General features: G+C 41.9%; 1 protein-coding gene and 1 pseudogene across 1 annotated transcript in view; both read left to right on the top strand.

Moving 5' to 3' along the window:
• The window catches only part of LOC115161459 (sodium channel protein type 4 subunit alpha A pseudogene), a 36,757-nt pseudogene extending 20,713 nt beyond the window's left edge, over window positions 1–16,044 (top strand).
• Window positions 16,045–16,587: 543 nt separating this feature from the next.
• scn4aa (sodium channel, voltage-gated, type IV, alpha, a) overlaps window positions 16,588–21,711 on the top strand; it is a 33,884-nt gene continuing 28,760 nt past the window's right edge. The window contains exons 1-7 of the mRNA XM_029712442.1: window positions 16,588–16,837; window positions 17,046–17,174; window positions 17,769–17,860; window positions 18,762–19,034; window positions 19,145–19,208; window positions 19,513–19,654; window positions 19,896–20,093. Of these exons, the coding sequence (XP_029568302.1) occupies window positions 16,758–16,837; window positions 17,046–17,174; window positions 17,769–17,860; window positions 18,762–19,034; window positions 19,145–19,208; window positions 19,513–19,654; window positions 19,896–20,093 (978 nt within the window). The 5' untranslated portion in view covers window positions 16,588–16,757. The remainder of the gene's footprint in view (window positions 16,838–17,045; window positions 17,175–17,768; window positions 17,861–18,761; window positions 19,035–19,144; window positions 19,209–19,512; window positions 19,655–19,895; window positions 20,094–21,711) is intronic.

Here is a 21,711-nt window from a genome sequence, read left to right as displayed (position 1 = left end):
TCACAAAATAGATGGCATTATGAGGAAAGGAAAATTATGTGGATATATTGAAGTAACATCAAGATATCAGTCAGGAAGTTAAAGCTTGGTCGCAAATAAGTCTTCCAAATGGACAATGACCCCAAGCATACTTCCAAAGTTGTGGCGAAATGGCTTAAGGATAACAAAGTCAAGGTATTGGAGTGGCAATCACAAAGCCCTGACCTCAATCCTATAGAAAATGTGGGCAGAACTGAAAAAGCATGTGCGTGCAAGGAGGCCTACAAACCTGACTCAGTTACACCAGCTCTGTCTTTAGGAATGGGCCAAAATTCACCCAACTTATTGTGGGAAGCTTGTGGAAGGCTACCTGAAACGTTTGACCCAAGTTAAACAATTTAAAGGCAATGCTACCAAATACTAATTGAGTGCATGTAAACTTCTGACCCACAATGAATGTGATGAAAGTAATAAATGCTGAAATAAATCATTCTTTCTACTATTATTCTGACATTTCACATTCTTAAAATAAAGTGGTGATCCTAACTGACCTAAGACTTGTTCTCAACTTGCCTACCTGGCTAAATAAAGGTGAAATAAAAATAAATATATAAAAAGACAGGGAATTTTTACTTGGATTAAATGTCAGGAATTGTGAAAAACTGAGTTTAAATGTATTTGGCCAAGGTGTATGTAAACTTCAGACTTCAACTGTAATTCCTGAAAGCTGAAAATGTCCCAGTTTTTCCATGGCCTGCATACTCACCATACTCACCCATTGAGAATATTTGGGATGCTCTGGATCAACGTGTAAGACAGCATAGCGTGTTCCAGTTCCCGCCAATACCCAGCAACTTCGCACAGCCATTGAGGAGGAGTGGGAAAACATTCCACAGGCCACATTCAACAGCCTGATCAACTCTATGCGAAGGAGATATGTCGCGCTGCATGAGGCAAATGGTGGTCACATGAGATACTAACTGTTTTTTTTATCAACGCCTCTACCTATTTTTGTAGGTATCTGTGACCAACAGACGAATATCTGTATTCCCAGTCATGTGAACTCCATAGATTAGGGCCTAATGAATTTATTTCAATTGACTGACTTCCTTATAGGAACTGTAACTCAGTAAAATCTTTGAAATTCTTGCGTGGTGCGTTTGTATAGCACTAAATTTATATTACAATTTAGTCATTTAGCAGATGCTTCCATCCATCGTGACCCACAACTAGTGCATTCATCACAAGATAGCCAGGCGAGACAACCACATATCACAGTTGTATCACATATCACTACATAATACAATACATAATACAATGCAAAATATAATATAATATAAAATACATAAACATTTGTGTGTCTCTTCACAGTCCCTGTCGTGCCGCAAGATGTACTTTTATCTGTTTTCTTTTATCTTGTTTTATTGCTAGCTTGAGTTACCTGGGGTGGCAGAGTTCCATGTAGTCATGGCTCTATTTAATACTGTTTGTTTCCCAGCCTCTGTTCTGGACCTGGGGACTGTGAAGAGACCGCTGGTGGCATGTCTGTGTGGTACCGATGAGTGTCCGAACTATGTACCAACTGCTTGAACAAAGTTTGGTACCTTCAACACCTCGCAGAAAGACCAATAGCGATGCGGTCAATCTCTCCTCAAATTTGAGCCAGGAGAGATTGACATGCATGTTATTGACATTCGCCCTCCGTGTACAAGTGCAATACGTGCTGTTCTGGACCAACTGCAATTTGCCTATGTTCTTCTTTGCCACAGCTGACCACACAACTGGGCAGTAGACCAGGTGCGACAAAACTAGGGCATGTAGGACCTGTGTGGTTGATTTAGATGTCAAGAAAGCAGAGCAATGCCTTATCATGGACAGACCTCTTCCCATTTTAGCAACCATTGAGTCTGTTTTGGCCATGACAGCTTCCTATCTAGGGTTACACCCAACAGTGTAGTCTCCTCAACTTGCTCAATCGCCACATTATTCAATAATAGATCTAGATGAGGTTTAGGGTTGAGCGAGTGATTTGTCCCAAAAACAGTGATTTTAGTTTTAATATTTAGCACCAGCTTATTGCTAGTTACCACTTCTATAACTGATTGGAGCTCTATATACTGTTGAGTCGCCAGCGTACATAGACACACAGGCTTTATTCAAGATCAGTGGAAGGTCATTAGTAAAAACAGAAAACAATAATGGCCCAAGCCGGCTACCCTGCGGTACTCCACACTCAACTGAATTTGCATTAGAGAGGCTTCCAATAAAGAAAACCCTCTATGTTCTAATAGATAAGTAACTATCAATCCATGATAAGGCAGAGGATGTAAATAAAGCCAAAACAGCTTCCACAATCTTCTAATTCTGATTTTATTTCAGCTAATCATCAGTCATTTGTTTCAGTGCTGAGCATAATGAGTGCCCTTCCCTATAAGCATGCTGAAAGTCTGTTGTTAATTTGTTTTCTGTAAAATAAAATTGTATTTGGTCAAACATGATTTTTCCCAAAAGTTTGTTAAGCACCGGTAACAGGCTGATCCATACATACATGTATATATACAGTACGTCAAAAGTTTGGACACACCTACTCATTCAAGGGTTTTTCTTTATTTTTTACCATTTTCTACATTGTAGAATAAAAGTGAAGACATCTAAACTATGAAATGACACATGGAATCATGTAGTACCCTAAAAAAAATTAAAACAAATCAAAATATATTTTAGAGTTTAGATTCTTCAAAGTAGCCACCCTTTGCTTTGATGACAGCTTTGCACACTCTTGGCATTCTCTCAACCAGCTTCATGAGGAAAGCTTTTTGTAACGCGAGTCGTGTGTGGAGGACCAAGACGCAACAGGGAAGTGTATACTCATCTTCTCTTTTTAATATATAAGAAGGAGAAACAAAATAAACACGTATACAATTAACAGAAACGACACTAACAGTTCTGTCAGGTGACAAGCACAAAACAGAATACAACTACCCACAATCCACAATGCAAACACACCCCTAATCATAGGACCTTCAATCAGAGGCAACGATAGACAGCTGCCTCCAACTGAAGGCCCCAACACCAATTAACTAAACATAGAAATACAAATGACTAGACAGAACATAGAAATAAACTAACATAGAACAATAACCAAAACCTTGGACTAATAAATCAAATACCCCTCTCTACATGGACACATACACACAACCACCATGAACCACATAAAACAAATACCCCCTGCCACGTCCTGACCAAACTAAACACTAACAAATAACACCTTTACAGGTCAGAACGTGACACTTTTCCAACAGTCTTGCAGGAGTTCCCATATATACTAAGCACTTTTTGGCTGCTTTTCCTTCACTTTGCGGTCCAACTCATCCCAAACTATCTCAATTGGGTTGAGGTTGGGTGATTGTGGAGGCAAGTTCATCTAATGCAGCACTCCATCACTCTCCTTGGTCAAATAGCCTATACACAGCCTGGAGGTGTGTTTTGGGTCATTGTCCTGTTGGGAAAAAAATTATAGTCCCACTAAGCGCAAACCAGATGGGATGCTGCATCGCTGCAGAATGCTGTGGTAGCCATGCAGATCATCTGTTCACCTACTCTGCGTCTCACAAAGACACGGCGGTTGGAACCAAAAATCTTAAATTTGGACATTAGATTTCCACCGGTCTAATGTCCATTACTCATGTTTCTTGGCCCAAGCAAGTCTCTTCTTCTAATTGGTGTCCTTTAGTAGTGCTTTATTTGCAGCAATTCGACCATGAAGGCCTGATTCACATAGTCTCCTCTGAACAGTTGATGTTGAGATGTGTCTGTTACTTGAACTCTGTGAAGCATTTATTTGGGCTGCAATCTGAGGTGCAGTTAACTCTAATGAACTTATCCTCTGCAGCAGAGGTACAGTGGGGGAAAAAAGTATTTGATCCCCTGCTGATTTTGTACGTTTGCCACTGACAAAGAAAGGATCAGTCCATCATTTTAATGGTAGGTTTATTTGAACGGTGAGAGACAGAATAACAACAAAAATATCCAGAAAAACGCATGTCAAAAATGTTATAAATTGATTTGCATTTTAATGAGGGAAATAAGTATCTCACCTGTATTTGGGGTTTCTCCCATTCTTCTCTGCAGATCCACTCAAGCTCTGTGAGGTTGGATGGGGAACGTCGCTGTACAACTATTTTCAGGTCTCTCTAGATATGTTCAATCGAGTTCAAGTCCGGGCTCTGGCTTGGCCACTGAAGGACATTCAGAGACTTGTCCCGAAGCCACTGCTGCGTTGTCTTGGCTGTGTTCTTTGGGTCGTTGTCCTGTTTGAAGGTGAACCTTCGGCACAGTCTGTGGTTCTGAGCGCTCTGGAACAGATTTTCATCAAGGATCTCTCTGTACTTTGCTCCGTTCATCTTTCTCTCGATCGTGACTAGTCTCTCAGTCCCTGCCGCTGAAAAACATCCACACAACATGATGCTGCCACCACCATGCTGCACTGTAGGGATGGTGCCAGGTTTCCTCCAGACGTGACCCTTGGCATTCAGGCCAAAGTGTTCGATCTCGATTTCATCAGAATAGAGAATCTTGTTTCTCAAGGTCAGAGTCCTTTGGGTGCCTTTTGGCAAACTCTAAGTGGGCTGTCATGTGCCTTTTACTGAAGAGTGGCTTCTGTCTGACCTCTCTACCATAAAGGCCTGATTGGTGGAGTGCTGCAGAGATGGTTGTCCTTCTGGAAGGTTCTCCCTTCTCCACAGGGGAACTCTGGAGCTCTGTCAGTGACCAGCGTGTTCTTGGTCACCTCCCTGATCACGGCCCTTCTCCCCCGATTGCTCAGGTTGGCAGGGTAGCCAGCTCTAGGAAGAGTCTTAGTGGTTCCAAACTTCTTCCATTTTAAGAATGATGTAGGCCACTGTTCTTGGGGACCTTCAATGCTGCAGACGTTTTTTGGTACCGTTCCCCAGATCTGTGCCTCGACAAGATCCTGTCTCAGAGCTCTATGGACAATTTCTTCAACCTTATATTATGGCTTATATAGACAGGCGTGTATTTTTCCAAATCATGTCCAATCAATTTAATTTACCACAGGTGGACTCCAATGAAGTTGTAGAAACATCTCAAGGATGATCAGTGGAAACAGGATGCACCTGAGCTCAATTTCGAGTCTCATAGCATAGGGTCTGAATACTTATGTAAATAAGGTATGTTTTTTATTTTTAATACATTTGTATAAAATTCTAAAAAACAGTTTTTGCTTTGTCATTATGGGGTATTGTGTGTAGATTGATGATGTGAAAAAATAATTTAATCAATTTTATTTTAAGGCTGTAACAAAATTTAGAAAAATTCAAGGAGTCTGAATACTTTCCGAATGCACTGTATGTGTGTGTATATATATATGCATATATGCATAAACATATATTTCATCTTTATTTAACCAGGTAGACCAGTTGAGAACAAGTTCACATTTATAACTGCGACCTGGCCAAGATAAAGCAAAGCAGTGCGACACAAACAACAACACATGGAATAAACAAACGTACAGTCAATAACACAATAGAAAAGTTTACATACAGTGTGTGCAAATGAGGTAAGATTAGGGAGGTAAGGCAATAAATAGGTCATAGTGGCGAAATAATTACAATTTAGCAATTAAACACTGGACTGATAGATGTGCAGAAGATGAATGTGCAAGTAGAGATACTGGGTTGCAAAGGAGCAACAACAAAAAATAACAATATGGGGATGAGGTAGTTGGGTGGGCTATTTACTGATGGGCAATGTACAGGTGCAATGATCTGTAAGCTGCTCTGACAGCTGATGCTTAAACTTAGTGAGGGAGATATGAGTCTCCAGCTTCAATGATTTTTGCAATTCGTTCCAGTCATTGGCAGCAGAGAACTACAGGGAAAGGCGGCCAAAGGAGGAATTGGCACGTGCTACGGGTGGGTGCTGCTATGGTAACCAGTGAGCTGAGATAAGGAGGGGCTTTACCTAGCAAAGGCTTATAGATGACCTGGAGCCAGTGGGTTTGGTGGGTAGTATATGGTGCTTTGGTGACAAAACGGTTGGCACTGTGATAGACTGCATCCAATTTGCTGAGTAGAGTGTTGGAGGCTATTTTGTAAACGACATCGCCGAAGTCAAGGATCGGTAGGATAGTCAGTTATACGAGGGTATGTTTGGCAGAATGAGTGAAGGATGCTTTGTTGTAAAATAGGAAGCCGATTCTAGATTTCATTTTGAATTGTAGATGCTTAATGTGAGTCTGGAAGGAGAGTTTACAGTCTAACCAGATACCTAGGTATTTGTAGTTGTCCACATATTCTAAGTCAGAACCGTCCAGAGTAGTGATGCTAGACGGGTGGGCAGGTGCAGACAGCGATTGGTTGAAGAGCATGCATTTAGTTTTACTTGCATTTAAGAGCAGTTGTAGGTCACTGAAGGAGAGTTGTATGGCATTGAAGCTCGTCTGGAGGTTAGTTAACACAGTGTCCAAAGAAGGGCCAGAAGTATACGGAATGGTGTCGTCTGCGTAGAGGTGGATAGAGAATCACCAGCAGCAAGAGCGACATCATTGATGTATACAGAGAAAAGAGTCGGCCCGAGAATTGAACCCTGTGGCACCCCCATAGAGACTGCCAGAGGTCCGGACAACAGGCCCTCCAATTTGACACACTGAACTCTATCTGAGAAGTAGTTGGTGAACCAGGTGAGGCAGTCATTTGAGAAACCAAGGCTGTTGAGTCTGCCGATTTTGTAGCTCTTTCAGAACATCAGCTATCTGGATGTGTGTGAAGGAGAAATGGGGAAGGCTTGGGAAAGTTGCTGTGGGGGGTGCAGAGCAGTTGACCGGGGTAGGGGTAGCCAGGTGGAAAGCATGGCCAGCCGTAGAAAAATGCTTATTGAAATTCTCGATTATCGTGGATTTATCGGTGGTGACAGTGTTTCCTAGCCTCAGTGCAGTGGGCAGCTGGGAGGAGGTGCTCTTATTATCCATGGACTTTACAGTGTCCCAGAACTTTTGGGAGTTTTTGCTACAAGATGAAATTTCTGTTTGAAAAAGCTAGCCTTTGCTTTCCTAACTGCCTGTCGGGGAGCTTAAAGGTCAACTGCTCCTTAGATTCAACTTCTGTGGTTTTAAATGGCTTATGTGCCATCGATATGCTGCAGAAACATAACATATTGTAATGAAATAGGCAGGGAGCAGGCCTCGAACCCTCGACCTTCAAGCCCGAAGTCCAGCGCGCTATCGACTGTGCCCCAAAAGCATGCTCTAGCGGCTGAGTCGATATCCACGCTTATCAACCCAGGGTCGTTACACTTACTCCCTCCTTTCAAAGAGCGCGTCCTCGCGCTAGCTTGCGACTCTGCGTCTTATAGTAACGCACTCACTGGCCAAGCACACGCACTGTCGTGGATGCAAGGTCCAATCCCACTTCTGACAACATTGTAATGAAACAGGCAGGGAGCAGGCCTCGAACCCTCGACCTTCTAGCCCGAAGTCCAGCGCGCTATCGGTAAAGCATTCTTTACCGGCAGAGTCGATATCCGCGCTTATAAACCCAGGGTCGTTACAATATTATAGTGTCAACATTTATTACAAAGTGCAAATAGGATAATTATGGTCATACAGTCAGTCTCGTCCAAAACAGAGTTTTGAAAGTGAGTTTGTCACAATTTATGGTTGGGTAAGGATTATGATCATGCCCACTTTTGCCAATTATGCCAAATTGCCCAGAGAAAACACGTTGAAGTCCGCATCCAGCTGCCATGTGGACGTTTGTTGTCAAGGCTGCATATGGGTGGAACTCACAATTCGCTCAGCAAATATGAGTGAAAATGGGCTTCCATAAAGTTGGTGCAAACTTCCAATACATTTCAACAATATTGCCAGGAGTGGATTACATTCGACACGGTCACTTCTGCTGCCTGTCAACCGTCAAACCACTGCACTGGTGTTGGTGAGTACGTTAGCTAAGTTAGATAATTGGTACTAGTTAGCTAGTAGCTACTTTTGGTTATTCAACATTATTTGATAATGCTAGCGAACCAGGCTAGCTAAGATGCCACAGATGAAAGGGGAATGGTACTGTAGCTAGCTAAATACATAAAGCTAATGTGATGTAGCATGACAGGAACATTGTGCATAGCTCACATTAGCTAGCTACCTTGCTAACGACAGCTAACTGTAGCCCATTGACATTTAGGGTCAGTACAGGGCAGGCACTTGGATACTAGCTTGCTAGCTAATCATAGGATGTAGCCAGCTTACTTTCGATAATGTTTCAAATCTACCTAACACTAGCCAAGTCATTTCAACTTAGACAAAGATATGATAACTAACCCGGATTTGCAAGTTAGGTAGCTAACTAGCTAGCATTCGAGGGCTTCGTCTGCTTAACCAAAAACAACAGGCCTGTTCTCATAAAAGTTTGTGTATTTTCTTTGGCAAAAATAAATAAATATTGTTACTTGTGTACTACAAATATGGCTCTGGCAGCGAATACAAAACGTATCAGCAAGCATTCAGCATCGTACACAGCTGGTTGCATAGTAACACCGTCAGATTCACCTGTCTGAATCTGTTCTGTAGTTGCAGTCCTTCTATTAGCATATAAATTACTTCCAAACGAGAACTTTCTATTCTCTCACTATGTTTATTGAGTGATGATATTTCATTTCATCCACAGGCTACGTACAAAACCTGGTTGATTTGTAGTTCAGCAACGTTGCTGGAACCTCCCATATCAGGAGCTGTTACAGAAGGCTGAGGCAGTGGCCATACACCAGTCCTGCTTGAGAGTAATGGAGGACACTTGAATCAGGTTGGTCACATTTGATCTGGTCTGGTCAAAATACTATCTGTCCTGGAATTCACCTAACCACCATTGATAATGTAATCAGTGCTCTGTGTATATGTGTGTCTTGTACTGTAAGTTGTAAGAAAGGTGCCCCCTTCCACTGTACCAATGGACTACTGGGCCCAGAGTGAGTAATGCCAACCAGTCAGTGCCATGCTGGCACATGTCCCTTGTGAATCAGGATCTCTGAATGGCTATTTCAACTGTGTATTTACTGTTGGCTTCCATGACTGTATGGTGACAGTCTTTCTCTCCCTCTCTCTGTGATATAGGAGCTGGGTCGGATATAGGAGCCGAAGTCGGGCTTCTGCATGACCAGTATCTGTGATGAGAGGGACCTGGAGCTGATCTACACTGCCATGCCAATCAGGCATTGGCAAACACCTCAGAAGGGACAAACAAACAGTGATTACTAATAAGACAGTACATCATAAGTGTTTAGTAATATCACCCTTTCAATGTGTCACTCATCAACTCTTCCTTGGTTTTCTACAGATGGGAAGAAGAGTTGCTTTTCAGATGGAGTCCTCTGACTGAAAGACAGGTTAATACTGATGTCTGAATTGGGAGAGACCTTGCAACTCAGCAATAAAATTTTACAAGACACATCTATTACTTTTTATTGTCTTTTGTTATTATCTAATCTATTGGTACTAGCAGAACACTGCTTATACAGTATTATGTAAAGTAAGGTTTATTCTACATGGAACTGTTACACTTGAATGTTATCAAAATACTTTGTTTAGATATCTACAAAAGTTCAGCAATTAAACTCTTCTCATATTACTCTGTAGGCTACTGCCCGATGAATTGTCAGTTACCTACTGAGTAGTATGAGAGTGCCATCCTCCTGCATCTCACATCTGCCTGTACTGTAGTTATTGAACTGCTAGACCATTGGTTGAGGCAAAACCTGTCATATCCAGGATGGAGTATCATGCACTCCACCCCTCCTGCCACCTGACTTTACCTATCCATAACCTGTAATACATTACATAGATGGAAGGGACTTCATCACCCAGAGAGCTGTGCATGTCAGTGTGTGGTTAGATAGCCAAATCTACAGATTTGGCTAAATAGAATGCTGTTCTGGTTAGACAGCTGAAATTGTACTCTACACAACTTTTTTTTTATTTGCTAGGTAAGTGTAGGCATACCATCTTTATATGCACATCAATATGATATTTACAGCATAACATGTTTTGTCTTTGTAACATGAACACACATCGATTTTTGTTGATAAATGAATGCATGTACAGTACACTCAAGCTGGGCAATGTTTGTGCAATATCCACATGTAGCCTACACCTGTTGTAGGGATATTAGTAGTTCCCCTGGGAAAGATCTAACAGCGGACATAAGGAGAGACGAGACAAAACTAGGCAGTTAGAATATTGTGTTGTAGGACAGCTGAGCTGACTCAAGACCGGGCCTTCAACACGCTGTTAATATAGTTTCTATGGTAACATGTATTTACATGACGTGATGAAACATTGAAACTGCGTTGCAAGCTACTTTTGTAGCAAGGTGTTATAGAAGGATTGTCTCATGAAACAAATTCCAGACACTGGCTCTTGATATCTTGCCATAACTGATTTGACAGAGAAATATTAGCTAGATAGGATGGCCAGCTGCAGCTATCACCAAATCTATGCTAGCTAGCTGCTGTCAGCTTGGCTAAACACAGGGTCAGCGCTGACTTGAGATGGCGAGTCAATCAGGAGGGGAGAAGTCCTCGACTTCAAAACGTTCTCTCCATAGCAAAGCTATCTTAGCTTACCTTTCTGTACTCACTACTGGCTTTGTTTTTTTGTGATTGAATGGCAAAGAAACAAGCACGTCAAACCACACCCCTAGACAACTCTCATTTGCTCTCAGCCATGGCCGCTTGCATTTCTTAATGACCATTGATGGAAAACAAGGCCAAATCAGGAAGTGCAGTAGCCCTTTAGCTCTTAGCTTCTCCAGAGAAAAGAAAACCGTCTCGACTGGTCGCTGAACACGATGTTGTGCTAGCATGTAAGCAATGCCAATTGGCCTGGATACTGGCCGTCTGCTAAGCTAATAAGTAATATGATGGGGTGGGGGTTACATTGAGACTGGATCTAGATCAAGGCAATGAAGCCTGGGATCGTTACCAACTCGCAGACACATACACTTAGAAAAAAAGGTGCTATATAGAACCTAAAAGGGTTCTTGGGCTGTCCGCACAGGAGAACCCTTTGAAGAACCCTTTTTGGTTCCAGGTAGAACTCTTCTGAGTTCCATGTAAAATCCTTACCACAGAGGGTTCTACATGGAACCCAAAATACTTCTACCTGGAACCAAAAAAGGTTATCCTATGGGGACAGCCAAAGAACCCTTTTGGAACCCATGTTTCTAAGAGTGTACCACATACTGTACATACAATCAGTGCTTGACTTGGGCAGGAGCCGAGTACCAGCACCTCACATTTTTTACTGCTTAAGTTCCTTCACCTCTTATAGAATATTAGCTCAAAAGTATTGTGGAGTTCCTGCACCTAAATAGAATGCTCTTTCCCACATGGGCTCACACTTATACACACATACCTCCCTACACATATACACACAATCATGATACTTACAAGTGTGTAAGTATGTAACTCATTTTTGTATTTTGTTTCTCAACTGCAAAAAGTATCGACGCCAATGGTAAAGCACTTGGCATCATGAATCCCAAGCAACGATTTCATCCCAAATGTGGATGGGCCTACCCATTAGGCAACATTTCAGATCTGATGTTCTGGTTGTGTGCTGTTAATAAAAAGTATACTGAAAAGAATTGCTACTGCAAGAGTATACATAAAATATATGTCCAGACTGTGGGACATCTACATAAGTACAGCAATGGCCTCAGTGTCATGTTTTAAGGTACCAAAGAGAAGTTAATGTGTTGAATAAAACAGGTACTAGTGTAACAGAGGTGGTTCAGTGAAACATGCTCATGTGATGAGTAAACCATTTTTATGGGGACTGGATCTAGATCAAGGCATTCAAGCCTGGGATCATTACCAAGTCGCAGACAAACATGCCACATACGCTCAGTGCTTGATGTGGGCAGGAGCTCACCGGAGCTGAGTACCAGCACCTCACATTTTTTTACTGCTTGAGTTCCTGCACCTCTTATAGAATATTAGCTCAAAAGTATTGTGGGGTTCCTGCACCTAAATATAAACAGTATCGGCACACAAAATGAGTACCAGCACCTATTTCAGTCCAAGTCAAGCACTGCATACACTCTTGCACACACTTATACACACATACAGTGAGGGAAAAAAGTATTTGATCCCCTGCTGATTTTGTACGTTTGCCCACTGACAAAGAAATGATCAGTCTATAATTTTAATGGTAGGTTTATTTAAACAGTGAGACAGAATAACAACAACAAAATCCAGAAAAACGCATGTCAAAAAATGTTATAAAATGATTTGCATTTTAATGAGGGAAATAAGTATTTGACCCCTCTGCAAAACATGACTTAGTACTTGGTGGCAAAACCCTTGTTGGCAATCACAGAGGTCAGACGTTTCTTGTAGTTGGCCACCAGGTTTGCACACATCTCAGGAGGGATTTTGTCCCACTCCTCTTTGCAGATTTTCTCCACGTCATTAAGGTTTCGAGGCTGACGTTTGGCAACTCGAACCTTCAGCTCCCTCCACAGATTTTCTATGGGATTAAGGTCTGGAGACTGGCTAGGCCACTCCAGGACCTTAATGTGCTTTTTCTTGAGCCACTCCTTTGTTGCCTTGGCCTTGTGTTTTGGGTCATTGTCATGCTGGAATACCCATCCACGACCCATTTTCAATGCCCTGGCTGAGGGAAGGAGGTTCTCACCCAAGATTTGACGGTACATGGCCCCGTCCATCGTCCCTTTGATGTGGTGAAGTTGTCCTGTCCCCTTAGCAGAAAAACACCCCCAAAGCATAATGTTTCCACCTCCATGTTTGACGGTGGGGATGGTATTCTTGGGGTCATAGGCAGCATTCCTCCTCCAAACACGGCAAGTTGAGTTGATGCCAAAGAGCTCCATTTTGGTCTCATCTGACCACAACACTTTTACCCAGTTGTCCTCTGAATCATTCAGATGTTCATTGGCAAACTTCAGACGGGCATATATATGTGCTTTCTTGAGCAGGGGGACCTTGCGGGCGCTGCAGGATTTCAGTTCTTCACGGCGTAGTGTGTTACCAATTGTTTTCTTGGTGACTATGGTCCCAGCTGCCTTGAGATCATTGACAAGATCCTCCCGTGTAGTTCTGGGCTGATTCCTCACCGTTCTCATGATCATTGCAACTCCACGAGGTGAGATCTTGCATGGAGCCCCAGGCCGAGGGAGACTGACAGTTCTTTTGTGTTTCTTCCATTTATGAATAATCGCACCAACTGTTGTCACCTTCTCACCAAGCTGCTTGGCGATGGTCTTGTAACCCATTCCAGCCTTGTGTAGGTCTACAATCTTGTCCCTGACATCCTTGGAGAGCTCTTTGGTCTTGGCCATGGTGGAGAGTTTGGAATCTGATTGATTGATTGCTTCTGTGGACAGGTGTCTTTTATACAGGTAACAAGCTGAGATTAGGAGCAGTCCCTTTAAGAGTGTGCTCCTAATCTCAGCTCGTTACCTGTATAAAAGACACCTGGGAGCCAGAAATCTTTCTGATTGAGAGAGGGTCAAATACTTATTTCCCTCATTAAAATGCAAATCAATTCATAACATTTTTGACATGCGTTTTTCTTGATTCTTTTGTGGTTATTCTGTCTCTCACTGTTCAAATAAACCTACCATTAAAATTATAGACTGATCATTTCTTTGTCAGTGGGCAAACGTACAAAATCAGCAGGGGATCAAATACTTTTTTTCCTCACTGTATGTCCCTGCACATATACACACATAAGCATGATACTTACAAGTAAGTGTGTAATTAATCTTTGTATTTTGTTTCTCAACTGCAAAAAGTATCGACGCCAATGGTAAAGCGCTTGGCACCATGTATCCCAAGCAACAATTTCATCCCAAATGTGGATGGGCCTACTCATTAGGCAACATTTCAGATCTGATGTTCTGGTTGTGTGCTGTTAATCAAAGGTATACTGAAAAGAATTGCTACGGTGAGAGTATGCACAAGCTATATGTCCAGACTGTGTGTCATCTACACAAATATAGCAATGTCATGTTTTAAGGTAGCAAAGAGAAGTTCATGTGTTCGATACTAGTGTAACGGAAGTGGTTCAGTGAAACAAGCTCATGTTATGAGTAAACTTGCCTAAGATCTAAAGTCTTGCATTAACTCCCTAAGCTTATGCCTATAGGCTTAAGCCCTGCAGGCTAATACAGTCATGTGTCACACAGACAACCCAGGTTCAATATCTGATCAGTGGCATTGGTGGGGTGACCCGGATTTGGTCAGTTGATGTCTGTCAGCTGCTTGGGTTGTTACGGAGAGAAGGAGGAGGTTAAAGGGGGGGTGAAGTGTAACGGAGCCGGAAGTGGTTTTTCTCACAGAAGACTGGCATGCTGATACTCACATTGTTTGTCTACCCTAGCATAATCTAATGAGATGGTATGTCCTTGCCTGAAGTCTATAGTTTACTCCCCGAGCTAATTCCTAGGCTTTAGCTCAGTGGGCTAATGCAGTGGTGTGGCATGCAGACACAGGTTCAATAACTGGTCAGTGGCATTGTTGGGATGACCTGGATTTGGTCACTTAATGCCTGTCAGCTGGTGGGGTTGTTCCGTAGAGGAGGAGGTCAAAGGTGGTGAAGTGTAGCAGGGTTGGTGAACCACGATTGTGTGATGAGGAATCGTGCCTGAGACTTTACAATTTGTGTTACATTTTTTGAGCTAATACCTAGGGTTTAGCTCAGCAGCCTTTGTCGTTTTATGGCATGCAGACAACCAATGTTCGATCCACCACTCTTTGCTAGTGTGAATGACTGGGTATCTAGTGTGCACTAGAAACTGAACTGGGTTCAGAATACTACTTGAAATCATTTCAAATACTTTCACTGTGCTCGATTGAGTTTGCCTGTTGGAATGGAACTAATAGAGCCTGTGGAAAAGTTCCAAAAGTTCCAACCCCTTCCCCGCCCACCTGGCACTCCTGGCTGGCAGAAGCAAACGCTCAAATTTTTTAAATGAATTCAAATAGTGTATGAACCCAGGTTTGACTAGAAACACCAGAGTGTTGCAATCTTGTCTCTCCCTCTCTTATCCTGGCTCACTATATAGAGACCCTTGTGTGAAAGTATCTCTTTTCACTGTCTCTCCTCTAAAAATACCCTTATTGCATGGTTTCTCTGCTCACTCCAGGGCGGTGTTCAACTCCTGGCGAACCACAGTGTTTTGTTCCAGCCCAGTAATTACACACCTGATTCAACTAATCACCTAATTTAAGACCCTTAATTAGCTCAAATCAGGTGTGTTAGTACTGGGCAGGAACAAAAGCCTACATACCTTGCGGGTCCTCAGGACCATGATTGAAGAACACTGCTCTAGAGAGAACCAGCTATGGCTATATAGAGATGGCTTCTATTTCATCCTGTGGGTGACTCTCTCCCTCGCTCTTTCTCTTTCTATAGCTCACTCTAGACTAGAGCGATTCTGGTGTGGCGGTATCTCTTCGCAATGCGAAGATGGCACCCCTGCTCCCTCCCACAGGCGCTGATGCGTTCCGCCGCTTCACCCCGGAATCCCTGGCAGAGATCGAGAGGCTCATGGAGGAAAAGCGAATAGCCGCGGAAGTAGAAGGGTACGTAGATGATGGGCCGTCGGAGCCCAGCAAAGACCTGGAAGCCGGCAAGAGTCTGCCCATGATCTTTGGAGACGCCCCAACGGCGATGCTCAACACACCTCTGGAGGACATAGACCCTTTCTACAAAGCAAAGAAGGTCAGTCGAGGACACCTAAAGCTCACCTAGCGATTTCACTGGACTGTGATACATAAACATCTTTGCTTTTTGTTTTAGTACTTTTTTTTTTTTTTTTACATAGTCAAGACTCAAGCAAAGTAGACTTATCCGGAATACACTATATTTAGACATGTCATGACAGCTGACTTAACATAGATGTGTTGCACGCTAAGGCCCCGATTTTATCACTTGCCAATAAAGGAAAACCGCACTACGGGTTCACGAGATTCACAAGGTTCTCAATCGTTAATGTTGTTTCAGAGGTGTTAACTGCATGCGTTCAACGAGACACACCACACACACACACTGCTCCTTTCAGGGACATTGTCATTGGATATTGCCACTGAACCAAGCCTGTACTTTAACATTCTGAGTCAACCTACACTGTGGTTTTCCTTTATCTGTAATAGAATGAATTGGGGGTTAAGACGGGTTAGCGAACTAGGCTGCTAGCCTGGATTAGCTTACTGGAATGTCACTGCAATATGACAGGGTGGATGACTTGACAAATATGATTCCATAAGTTGTCCGGAGTGCATGTAATATCCTTTATGTCATGTATAAAACTGCATTACCACCATGTAAGCTTTGTGTTCAGTTTAATCTTTATTATTTTACAAGTTGTTATTTTAGTCCTTCACTTAGCAGTGCGGTAATGTCTTTTCATGTTGTGTTTTTCCAGACCTTTATCGTGATCACCAAAGGAAACACAATCTTCAGGTTCAATGCCGAATCTGCTTGCTACATTCTAAGCCCCTTCAATCATCTTAGAAGAGGAGCCATTAAAATTCTCATACATTCATATCCTTTTTAATGTAAGGACTCTAGCTGCCCTGTGTAGGGAAGGGGTGATTGTAAGAAGGATGGTCTTATATTGTTGTGTACTGTATATAAAGCTGTACCCCATCAGGGTTTAGCAACCTTTGATGTTACTATTGTCTTTTGCAGTACAATCAGTGTGCCCGCCAGTTTGCCTTGACTCTATATTAAGTTATTTAGCATGTTCATCATGATTACCATTCTGTCGAACTGCTTTTTTATGACGATGAGCGACCCACCGTCATGGAGTAAAACTGTTGAGTAAGTATACCGACCTGTGCTGAATTTCAGGATTGATTCCTGAAAGGGCTATTGTACGTGTCGCTGTTTTACCACGTTATCTAATGGTTCAGTGTCTTAAGTCATGTAAACAATTAATTATCTCTGAATTACAATGTAGCTCACAGAGAGAGAATTGCAGAAGAGTGCAGGAGTAGTGCATTGGAAAGATACTGTTTTCTCCTTGCAGGTATGTTTTTACTGGTATTTATACCTTTGAGGCCTCATGCAAAGTGTTGTCAAGAGGCTTTGTTGTCGGACCTTTTACATTCCTTCGAGATCCATGGAATTGGCTGGATTTCATGGTGATCAGCATGGCGTGAGTACCTAAACACCTGTCTCTCAACCCTCTTTTACAAATGATATAATTGTTAGCAAACTGGAATGGTTAGTAATGTTTTATAACACATTTTATACATCCAGCCTTTATTTTTCCAAGTAAGTAAATTAAGAAATTCTTATTTTTGCAATGACCCCCTGGCCACATTACATTTAAGAAATAGATTCTGTCCATTTTTGCCAAAAACATAAAAATAAATTAATGATTTCATCTTAGAAAAACAAATGTAAAACATTTTAAAACATACCCAATAATAATGCTAACAACAACAAAAAAATCTCCAATAGTTTGTGATACACAACACGTCTTGTTGCGAGATGGATAAATGGTATTGGCCACCCTCTCAAGCAGTGCGTCCATTTGGCCCAAGAAGTGGACCAATATAAAAATAGACTCTATAAAAAAAAAGATATCATATACCACAGTGAACACCATGTCTGATGTTTTGTGTACTATTTTGTAATGTTTTTTAACACAGACGTTCTTCAGTGACAGGTCCACTGTTGTCCACTGTCAGTCAGTCCACAATTAAATCATGTTAATATATTGCTTGTACTGTGTGTGTCTCCACAGGTACGTCACAGAGTTTGTTGATCTAGGCAACGTGTCAGCCCTTAGGACGTTCCGTGTACTCCGAGCCCTTAAAACAATCACTGTGATTCCTGGTATGTTTTCATCCAGCCTGTTCTCATAGTACATGTAAACCTGGGACAATCTTAATTAGTATAATATGTTACATAAAACAGAAGGTTACTTACGGAAAGAACTAAAGTAGGGTGGTTGGTCGAGGTGGATGGGTAGGCGTATAACACCAACGTCTAGCAACCCCAAAGGTTGCGCGTTCGAATCTCATCACGTTTCAAATTTAGCATTTTAGCTAATTAGTAACTTGGAACTACACAAATGTTTTGCTACTTTGCAACTACTTAGCACGTTAGCTAACCTTAACCCTTTAACCTAACTCCTAACCGTTAGCCACCTAGCTAACATTAGCCACAACAAATTGGAATTTGTCATTTTTCATACGTTTAGCAAATTTGTAACATATTGTACGAATTGCAATTCGTAACATGTCATGCAAATTGTAATTCGGAACATATTAATACGAAGTTGATGTTGGATATCCACAAATTCATACATACCATACGAAACGTAACATATCATACTATTTAGTGTCCCAGATTTGTATTTACTATGTTACCTCTACCCGAGTCCAGGTTGTTTCATCTGCAGCTCTTGTTGAGACTCGCCAAACTGATGTCAATATCAAAATGTTTTCTTGATATGTCTTCAATAAATGTACCTGGTTTGTATGCACACGTTCAGACTTATTGAACTATTGACACTGTGATGTCAGATAATAATAGTAATAGTATCCAAAGCAACTTACAGTTTACACAGTCAAATATATAGTATGTGTGGCCAATTCAGGAAACAAACCCATAACCTTGGTGTTGACAGTACCGTGCTGAAACCAGTAAGCCATCAGAGCCACTATGCACTATGGGCACAATCTGGTTTATCTCGGCCTGCAGATGTATCACTGACATGCATCCATTTGACCAGGATTAAAAACCATCGTGGGCGCCCTGGTCCAGTCTGTAAAGAAAATGGTAGACGTGATGATCCTCACTGTGTTCGCCCTGGCCGTGTTTGCACTCATCGGCCTGCAACTCTTCATGGGAAATTTGCGCAACAAGTGTGTCCGATGGCCCATCCTCAACTCAACGGTGTTCGACGATTACAACTCCACCTCGTCGCTTGACGGCACCATGAGTTTCGGCGAAACATCAAATTCCACTATTCCTTTCGATTTCAAGGACTACATCAGCAATATAGGTGCGTCTGAACCACTGAGACAAGTCGTCTGTTCCTCTACTTCAGGCTGATGTGACGTTCTGAACAGTACTTTTAGTTTGTGTTTGATTTGCTCTGTCTTTCGGCTATAGAGAATCACTACTATTTGGAAGGTAGTCTGGATGCTCTTCTCTGCGGAAACAGCTCTGATGCTGGGTATGTTACTTTGTGATAACACAAATGGCACAATGACACAAAGATAAGTCATGAATGTATTTCTTACATTTAGTAAAGCAATATCAGAGTTTTGACGGAAGGATGCACACCACTGTAGCAAACAGAACACTATTGGAAAAGTAGTCAAATGTTATGTAAGCTATACACACAATACAACTATCAGATAGAAGTTATGCGCTTGTCTCTGACGAGCAGCATTCTAGATGTTGAGGCTTGTGGGGTCAGGGAGAGTGGCCGGCTGTGTGCAAACTGATTCTTCACTGCTACCCACCACTGTTGATAGGAACTGCCCAGAAGGATTCACGTGCATAAAGGCTGGGAGAAACCCCAACTACGGCTACACCAGCTACGACTCCTTCGGCTGGGCCTTCTTGTCCCTCTTCAGACTCATGACGCAGGACTACTGGGAGAACCTGTTCCAACTGGTTGGTACTTATATTATATAGTATATAATGATAAATTGTTTCATAGGTACAAATTTAAGCCTTAAGTTTGACTTTTCCTGGACTTTTTCCTGTAAAAATGTGAGTGCTCTCCATTCCTTCGAAAGTGACTGCAGGGATTGTTGCCTAAAAGGAATTTCATGAGGCTTACTACAAACTGCATGTTGGCTTACCATTTTGTGTCATCCTCCAAACTTGTCTTTGCATGCCTCTTCGTATGCAGACACTTCGAGCAGCGGGGAAGACGTACATGATCTTCTTTGTGCTGGTCATCTTCCTGGGATCCTTCTACCTCATCAACCTCATCCTGGCCGTGGTTGCCATGGCCTACGACGAGCAGAACGAGGCCACTCTGAAAGAGGCGCAGGATATGGAGGAGGAGTTTCAGAGGCTTCTGGAGCAATACAGGATCCAAGCCCAGGTCAGGTGACAGCTACTGCATATCCTCATGACAAAACAGGCCAAATCAAACTACTTCCTTAGCGCTATGGCAGACTCTGTTAGCGATCCCTCTAGATTCTGGGAAAGAAAATAGATTTAGACTCCTGCATCTTTACTGAAAAAGTGATTTGTGATGCTTTTAATCAGTATTTTATCTCAGCTGGTTTCGTATTTGAAAGAAATGACGGTCATAATGGTCTTGGTGAGTTAGTTGACTGTTCTTCCCACATACAGCCTCCAGTTGCCTCGATGGATGATCAGTCAACCTCACATGACTTGGGAAATGGTAGTCAGGGTTTTTCTTTTTGGCAATTCACAGACACAAAAGTTATTGCTGCCTTATTAGCTTTGGACACTAAGAAGTCATTAGAGGCTGACAATTTGGACCCGTCTTTGCTTAGTATACAGCGCCCCTCATTGCTGGCTCAGTAACACGCATTTTTGTATTGACATTTAGTATCAGGAAATATTCCAAAGGTGTGGAAAGCAGCGTTTGTGGTGCCATTCCATAAGGGTGGTGATAGTAGTGATCTTGATAATTATCAACCTATTTCCAGGCTCCCTTGTCTTGCTAAAATCCTACAATCATTGGTCAAGAAGAATCTATGGTATTTTCTGTTTGTAAATGGTATTCTTAAGGTTAATGAATCCGATTCAGACCTAAACATAGTACCACTACATCTACCATGCTTGTTGTAAATTATATTGCAAATGCCAAAGGTGATAGAAAGAATTGTGCTGCAATGTTTTGTAGACTTGTCAAAAGCTTTTGATACTGTAGACCATGCTAATCTGTTGAATAAGTTGCCCTCGAAAGGGTTGGATGATAATGCTAGCTGATGGTTTCTTAATTATTTCAATGACAGAACTCAGGCCATCAAGGTAGATTGGGTCAAATCTGAGTTCCTTGAGTTGCATAAAGGGTGCCTCAAGGTTTGATACTCGGCTCACTACTGTTTACAATCTAAATAAATAACATTGGTAATGCGGTAACAAAAAAGTAGTTTTTTTTATTTGTATGCAGATGATGGTGTTGTATTCCATTTGTTGGCCAAGCCTTTTCCAATTTGAAATCAGATTTGCTAGCACTGCAGAGGTCACCATTGGATCTAAAGTTAGTGCTAAATGCAAGCAAAAACAAGTGCATGCTTTTTTCTAGCCCCCATAACCCAGATTTAAATGAATTTGTAATGACTAATTTGAACGGTACACAAATTGAGCGAATTCATTCCTACAAATATCTTGGTATCTGGCTTGATGAAAAATGTATTTAAAAAAAAAACATTTCACTGAGCTGGTGAAGAAGTTAAAGTTCAAGGCTTGTTTCTTTTACAGAAAGAAAGCATGTCTGACTTTTTTTAATAAGAAGGAAATCGTCCAGGCCACTTTTGTCTATTTTAGATTATAGGGATATTATCTATTTGCATGCAGCAGCATCTACACTTAAACCACTTGATGTTGTTTTTCATTGTGCCCTTAGGTTTATTACTGGTGATGGTTATAGAACTCACCATTGTGTTTTGTATCAAAAAGTGTGTTGGGCCTCTTTCTATGTAAGGAGAGAGCAGAATTCTCTTCTGTTTATTTACAAAGCACTC

This window comes from Salmo trutta, chromosome 2 (assembly GCF_901001165.1).
Source record: "Salmo trutta chromosome 2, fSalTru1.1, whole genome shotgun sequence".
Classification (NCBI taxonomy): Eukaryota; Metazoa; Chordata; class Actinopteri; order Salmoniformes; family Salmonidae; genus Salmo; species Salmo trutta.
This window is presented reverse-complemented; position numbering and strand designations above follow the sequence as displayed.